The sequence below is a fragment of the Homarus americanus genome, unplaced genomic scaffold (assembly GCF_018991925.1).
Source record: "Homarus americanus isolate GMGI-L3 unplaced genomic scaffold, GMGI_Hamer_2.0 scaffold14723, whole genome shotgun sequence".
Taxonomy (NCBI): Eukaryota; Metazoa; Arthropoda; class Malacostraca; order Decapoda; family Nephropidae; genus Homarus; species Homarus americanus.
The window spans coordinates 185718-193663 of NW_024722425.1; the positions used below are offsets into that span (position 1 = coordinate 185718).

Consider the following 7946-nt stretch of genomic DNA (forward strand, 5'->3'; position numbering starts at 1 on the left):
CATTTATACTGACGGACATATTTCTCTGAGTTGTAAATAAAAATAAAATATCTTCGTATTTCTTACCCTATCTGCCAAGCCTACAGACAGACAGACAGACATGTACGTACACTAACAGATACACACACACACACACACACACCCGTAATACAATAGCCTACACCTGTTAGAACCAATACCACACTTAACAAACCATATAGAGACAATTTACCTCACCGCACCTAACCTAACCTAACCTACCTAGGCGCAATATCTATTATCAAAGGGCATTAAAAACCTATCAGTCATGTCCTATTGTCGGGTTGGTGGGGCGGGATGGCCAATAGGCTCGTCCCAGGGTAGTCAGGCTGGCTCTCTCGTCCCCAGCCACTCTCAGGGGGAAGGAAAATCAATGCTGGGTAAAAGACGAGTTTGGTTCGCCAACACTGAACGTAAAGTAGAGGCGAATCATATTTTAAAGTGTATGTGTGTGTGTGTGTTAATGTGCATGTGTGTGTTAATGTGCATGTGTGTAAAGGTGCATGTGTGTAAATGTATGTGTGTGTATGTAAAGGTGTACAGTATGTGTATGTGTGTGTAAAGGTGTACAGTATGTATGTATGTATGTATGTGTGTGTGTGTGTGTGTGTTTTACCCGATGTTTTCACTATAACAAAACACGTATAAATCACCCGAGTATAAGCCGTATATAAGGACCAGCAAGTGTTATATTATGGCAGATTTTACTTAAAGGAATGATTTGTGGGGTGGTTGCTTGTGGGGAAATATATGAGCATTCTGGTACAGGAAGTGAAGGAGGAGGAAGAGAACGAGGAAGAAGAGGAAGGGGAAGAAGAGGAGGAGGAAGAAGAGAACGAGGAAGAAGAGGAAGGGGAAGAAGAGGAGGAGGAAGAAGAGGAGGAGAAAGAAGAGGAGGAAGGGGAAGAAGAGGAGGAAGGGGAAGAAGAGGAGGAGGAAGAAAAGCAAAAGGAGGCTAGATAGATTCATGGACGATAGAGAGGTAGAATCGACAGGATCCACAGGCCACCGGCTGAGACTTATTTTAGCAAGAAGAGGAAGGGAAGGAAGAGGAGAGGAGGAAGGAAGAAGAGGAGGAGGAAGAAGAGGAAGGGAGGAGGAGGAAGAAGAGGAAGAAGAAGAGGAGGAGGAAGAAGAGGAAGGGAAGAGAGGGAAGAAGAGGAAGGAGGAAGAGAAGGAGAAGAGGAAGGGAAGGAAGAAGGAGGAAAGGAAGAAGAGGAAGGGGAAGAAGAGGAGGGGAGGAAGAAGAGGAAGGGGAAGAAGAGGAGGAAGAAGAGAAGGGGAAGAGGAGGAGGAAAGAAGAGGAGGAGGAAGAAGAGGAAGGAGAAGAGGAGGAGGAAGAAGAGGAAGGGGAAGAAGAGGAGGAGGAAGAAGAGGAAGGGGGAAGAAGAGGAGGAGAAAGAAGAGGAAGGAGAAGAGGAGGAAGGGGAAGAGACGAGGAAGAAGAGGAAGAGGAAGAAGAGGAGGAGGAAGAAAAGGAAGGAGAAGAGGAGGAAGGGGAAGAGACGAGGAAGAAGAGGAAGAGAAAACGAGACAGAAAGACAAGCAAAGAAAGAGACAAAGATACACAGAAAGATAAGTAGACAGATAGACAGAGAGAATAAAGAAGGAACCCAGAAGTCAAAATGAAGGGTAGTCAACAGAGAGAGAAGAAAGAGAGAGAGAGAGAGAGAGAGAGAGAGAGAGAGAGAGAGAGAGAGAGAGAGAGAGAGAGAGAGAGAGAGAGAGAGAGAGGTGGTGCATAGGGAAGTCAGACACAAAATGTCAGCTCGTGCGGAAACACAGGAGAGGAAAAGAAATCGCTGATGGATGAGAAAAAGAGAGAGAGAGGTGTGGGGTGTGAGGGGTGTGGGAGGGGTGTGAGGGTGGGAGGGTGTGTGAGGGTGTGTGAGAGTGTGTGAGGGTGTGTGAGGGGGGAGGTGTGTGAGAGAGTGGTGGGAGGGGTGTGAGGGTGTGTGAGGGGTGTGGGGGAGGTGTGGAGAGAGTGTGTGTGGGTGTGTGGGAGGGGTGTGTGGGGGTGTGGAGGGTGTGTGAGGGTGTGAGAGAGGGTGGAGAGAGGGGTGTGAGAGGGGTGGGTGAGAGAGGGGTGTGGAGGTGAGAGAGGGGTGTGGGAGGGAGAGGTGGGAGAGTGTGGGAGAGAGAGGTGGAGAGGAGGGTGGAGAGGTGGAGAGAGGGTGTGAGAGGTGGAGGAGAGGGGTGTGAGAGTGTGAGAGAGGGGTGAGAGAGGGGTGTGAGAGGGTGTGAGGGTGGAGTGGTGTGGGAGAGAGGGTGTGAGAGAGGGGTGTGGGAGGGGTGTGAGAGAGGGTGTGAGGGTGTGTGTGAGAAAGTGTGGGAGGGGTGAGAGAGGGTGTGGAGAGAGGGTGAGAGAGGTGAGAGTGTGGAGAGGGTGGAGAGAGGGTGAGAGTGTGAGAGAGGGTGTGGAGAGTGGTGTGAGAGGGTGTGAGAGAGGGGTGGAGGGGTGAGAGGGGGGGTGGGGAGAGAGGGTGAGAGAGGGTGGGGAGAGGGGGTGTGAGAGAGGGGTGTGAGGGGTGGGAGAGGGTGAGTGTGGAGAGAGGGGGAGGGGTGTGAGAGAGGGTGTGAGAGAGGGTGGAGGTGTGGGAGAGGGTGTGAGAGAGGGAAGAGAGGTGTGGAGAGAGGGTGTGAGAGAGGGGGTGAGAGAGAGGGGTGGGAGGGTGTGAGAGGAGGTGAGAGAGGTGGGAGAATGGGAGAGAGGGGTGAGAGGAGGGTGAGAGAGGGGTGTGAGAGAGGGTGTGAGAGGGGTGGAGAGAGGGGTGTGAGAGGGGTGAGAGGGAGGTGGGAGAGGAGAGAGGGTGTGAGAGAGGTGTGGAGGAGGGGTGTGGAGAGAGGGTGAGAGTGTGGGAGAGAGGGTGTGAGAATGTGGAGAGGTGTGAGAGAGGGGTGAGAGAGGGTGTGAGAGGGTGTGAGGAGAGGTGTGGGAGGGGTGTGAGAGAGGGTGTGAGAGAGGGTGTGGGGTGTGTGAGAGGGTGTGAGAGAGGGGTGTGAGAGAGGGGTGTGAGAGAGGGTGTGAGAGAGGGGTGTGAGAGAGGGAGGGTGTGAGTGAGGGGGTGTGAGAGGGGTGTGAGAGTGTGAGAGAGGGGTGTGAGAGGGGTGTGAGAGTGTGAGAGAGGGTGTGAGAGTGTGAGGTGTGAGAGGGTGTGAGAGAGGGTGTGAGAGGGTGTGAGAGAGAGGTGTGAGGGTGTGAGAGAGGGTGTGAGAGTGTGAGAGAGGGGTGTGTGTGAGGGTGTGAGAGAGGGGGTGTGAGAGAGGGGTGTGAGGGTGTGAGGGTGTGAGAGAGGGGTGTGAGAGAGGGTGTGAGAAAGAGAAGGGATCAAGGTGTGGTGAAAGTCTTAACACATGACGACTGTGTGTGTGACGGAGACTTGCTGAGATCACACACACACACACACACACACACACACACACACACACACACACACTCAAGCACACCCTCCCCCTGACAAACAGATGAAAACAAATAAGAGAAGAAGAGAAAGGAAGATAAGAGGAGAGAAGAGAAGAGGAGAGAAGAAGGAGAGAAGAGAAGAGAGAGAGAGAAGAGGGAGGAGGGAGAAGAGGAGAGGCGAGAAGAGGAGAGGAGGAGAGGGAGAGAGGAGGGGCGAGGGAGAGAAGAGGAGGGAGGGAGGGAGAGAGGGAGGAGGAGAAGAGGAGGGCGAGAGAGGAGAGGAGAGGAGAGGGAGAGAAGAGGAGAGGAGGGAGAGGGGAGAGAAGGGAGAGGGGGAGGAGGGGAGGCGGAAGAGGAGAGGGAGAGGAGAGGAGAGGAGGGGAGGAGGAGAGAAGGGAGGGCGAGAAAGAGGGAGGAGGGAGGAGAGAGAAGAGGAGGGAGAGGATAGATAGGATGATAAATGGGGGAAGACACAGATGTGGAGAGAGAGAGAGAGAATTACCTTGAGTGCGTGTCAGTGATGGTAGTGTGTGTGTGTGTGTGTGTGTGTGTGTGTGTGTGTGTGTGTGTGTGTGTGTGTGTGTGTGTGTGTGTGTGTGTGCGTGTGTGTGTGTGTGTGTGTGTGTGCGTGTGTGTGTGTGTGTGTGTGTGTGTGTGTGTGACAGGGAGAAAGTTTCACCACCACCAGTCATGTCAACACGACCCTTTAACCTCCTTATTCCTCCTCCACACCTCCACCTGGATCTTCATTCTGATTGGCTACTGCATCAGCGAGAGCTCTGATTGGCTGCGCGTGGCTGTTACACAAGACGCGCTTTACATTATCGTTCGTGTAGGTTTTGAGGGCTTCTGTGCGTACACGAAAGCCATACATGTACACTACTATTAAATTTACCTAATACACACGGACACGCACATGTGTACATACTAGTCACCCAACATACATACACAAATTCAACCAACTCACATACACATTTACACACATGTCTGTCACTTAACACACAAGTACACACACGAACAACCACGACCCATACGTACACACACACACGAACAACCACGACCCATACGTACACACACACACTACTTACTACAGTCACCTACAGTGCCAGAGTAATTACAAGGGATAATCACCCTTAAGAGACCCTATAACTAACTTCTCGACCTAACAACCATCCTAAACTACACTTAACGAGGTAATATACACAGTTATATACACTATATAAATTACCACTTCAACGCAACACATCGTGATTTAAATAAACAAACAACATATGGATTTTCACAATAATACTCCACGTGTGTATAATTGTATAATGCTCCACGTGTGTATAATTGTATAATACTCCACGGGTGTATAATTGTATAATTGTATAATACTCCACGTGTATAATTGTATAATGCTCCACGTGTGTATAATTGTATAATACTCCACGTGTGTATAATTGTATAATACTCCACGTGTGTATAATTGTATAATACTCCACGTTTGTATAATTGTATAATGCTCCACGTGTGTATAATTGTATAAATACTCCACGTGTGTATAATTGTATAATGCTCCACGTGTGTATAATTGTATAATACTCCACGTGTGTATAATTGTATAATGCTCACGTGTGTATAATTGTATACTCCACGTGTGTATAATTGTATAATACTCACGTGTGTATAATTGATAATCTCCACGTGTGTCTATTGTATAATGCTCACGTGTGTATAATTGTATAATACTCCACGTGTGTATAATTGTATAATATCACGTGTGTATAATTGTATAATACTCACGTGTGTATAATTGTATAATGCTCACGTGTGTATAATTGTATAATGCTCCACGTGTGTATAATTGTATAATGCTCACGTGTGTATAATTGTATAATACTCCACGTGTGTATAATTGTATAATACTCCCGTGTGTATAATTGTATAATACTCCGTGTGTATAATTATAATGCTCCACGTGTGTATAATTGTATAATACTCCACGTGTATATTGTATAATGCTCCACGTGTGTATAATTGTATAATGCTCCACGTGTGTATATTGTATAATGCTCACGTGTATAATTGTATAATGCTCCGTGTGTATATTGTATAAATACTCCACGTGTGTATAATTGTATAATACTCACGTGTGTATAATTGTATAATGCTCCACGTGTGTATAATTGTATAATACTCACGTGTGTATAATTGTATAATGCTCCACGTGTGTATAATTGTATATACTCCACGTTTGTATAATTGTATAATCTACGTGTATAATACTCCACGTGTGTATAATTATAATGCTCCACGTGTGTATAATTGTATAAATACTCACGTGTGTATAATTGTATAATCTCCATGTATAATTGTATAATGCTCACGTGTATAATTGTATAATGCTCCACGTGTGTATAATTGTATAATACTCCACGTGTGTATAATTGTAAAATCTCACGTTTGTATAATTATAATGCTCCACGTGTGTATAATTGTATAATGCTCCACGTTTGTATAATTGTATAATGCTCCACGTGTGTATAATTGTATAAATACTCCACGTTTGTATAATTGTATAATGCTTCACGTGTGTATACATACTCCACGTTCGTATAATTGTATAATACTCCACATATGCATACTATCAGTGTATAATACTCCACATGTATAGACTCCACGTGTGTATAGGTGTATAATACTCCGTGTGTATAATTGTTATATATTTAGTAGGCTGACGTATACAGCAGTGGCTTATTAAACAAAGGCCTATCACTCTTGCCAAGACCCGTCAGAGGTGAAGTATTTTGGCACGCACGGACGTCAACCAGTTGTACTCGCGATTTATACCAAGTTTCCTGAAATTCCCTCGACAATAGCTGAAGGCGGTGATTATAAGGCTCAGTATGGATACCTTTTGAGTACAGATTTTAATGGTATTTTTTTATTTACGATGACGGATTTTAAGTACGGGGATAGATTACGATTACAGACAGGTCATGATTACGATTACAGCTCATAATTACTTTTGGCAGATTACGATTACGAATTAACCTCATCATTAGAGACAGACAGACACCCCGATTGTTAGGTTAGGTTAGGTTAATGAGGGAGAGTTAAAGGTATTGGTACTGTACATAACCTCCTCATGGCGTAGATTAGGTGTGGTAGACTTCGGTGTGGTTGTAAACAAATACTACTGTGGAGGTAAACAAGTAAACAAACAAAATATACAAATAAACAAATCCCCTAACAGGTACAAGAGGGGAAGGGCTCTGTGTGTGTGTGGCCATGGGGAGGGAGGAGGAGGAGGGAGGGGGAGGAGGAGGGAGGGGAGGTAGGGAGGGAGAGGGGAGGGAGGAGGAGGGGGAGGAGGGAGGGTTGGGAGGGAGGGAGGGTGGAGGGAGAGAGGAGAGGAGGGGGGGAGGGTAGAGGTAGGGAGGGAGGGGGAGGGAGGGGAGGGGGGGAGGAGAGAAGGAGAACATATACTTTCACCCAGAGAGTCTTCGTGAGACGCTTGCCATTCACCCTAAGTTACCACAGCAACTCACACACACACACACACACACACACACACACACACACACACACACACACACACAGATAACACCTCGACTGAACATCTCTGGGTCTGGTCACTTAAGTATCTTGCCACAAGTTTATCGAGGTGCTATGTAAGGCCACACACACACACACACACACACACACACACACACACACACACATGTTTATTAATTCCCACGCCAACCACCTCAGCCAGCCCCACCCAACCACCTCAACCAACTCCCCGCCAACCACCTCAACCACCCCACACGCCAACCACCTCAACCAACTCCCCCAACCACCTCAACCACTCCACACGCCAACCACCTCCAACCACCCCACACGCCAACCACCTCAACCACCTCCCACGCCAACCACCTCAACCAACTCCCCACGCCAACCACCCCAACCAACTCCCACGCCAACCACCCCAACCAGCCCCCACGCCAACCACCCTCAACCAACCCCACGCCAACCACCTCAACCACCCCACACGCCAACCACCTCCAACCACCCCACACGCCAACCACCTCAACCAACTCCCACGCCACCACCCTCCATTCACATATTTACAAGCCACTTCTAACATCACTCCCACAACCCTACACAACTTAGATAACACCACACACCACTGCCACTACCCCTACACCACTACCACTACCCCACCACTGCCACTACCCCTACACCACTGCCACTACCTCCCTACACCACTGCCACTACCCCCACCACTACCACTACCCCTACACCACTGCCACCACCCCTTACACCACTGCCACTACCCCTTACACCACTACCACTACCCCTTACACCACCACCACTCACCCCTTACTCCACTGCCACTACCCCTTACACCACTACCACCACCCCACACCACACTGCCACACCCCTACACCATTACCACACACCCCACACCACTGCCACTCACCCCTACACCACTACCACTACCCCCACACCACTGCCACTACCCCTACACCACTACCACTACCCCCTTTACACCACT

The 7946-nt window shown here is 48.4% G+C and overlaps 1 protein-coding gene across 1 annotated transcript; it reads left to right on the forward strand.

The window, feature by feature from the left end:
• Positions 1–1322: 1322 nt before the first annotated feature.
• On the forward strand, positions 1323–1824 carry LOC121862763 (putative uncharacterized protein DDB_G0271982; the record flags this gene model as incomplete). The annotated part of the gene is made up of 2 exons (XM_042361083.1): positions 1323–1370; positions 1693–1824. Coding segments are annotated over 2 exons (180 nt in total), but the record flags the coding sequence as incomplete, so codon positions are not given.
• Positions 1825–7946: the final 6122 nt, after the last annotated feature.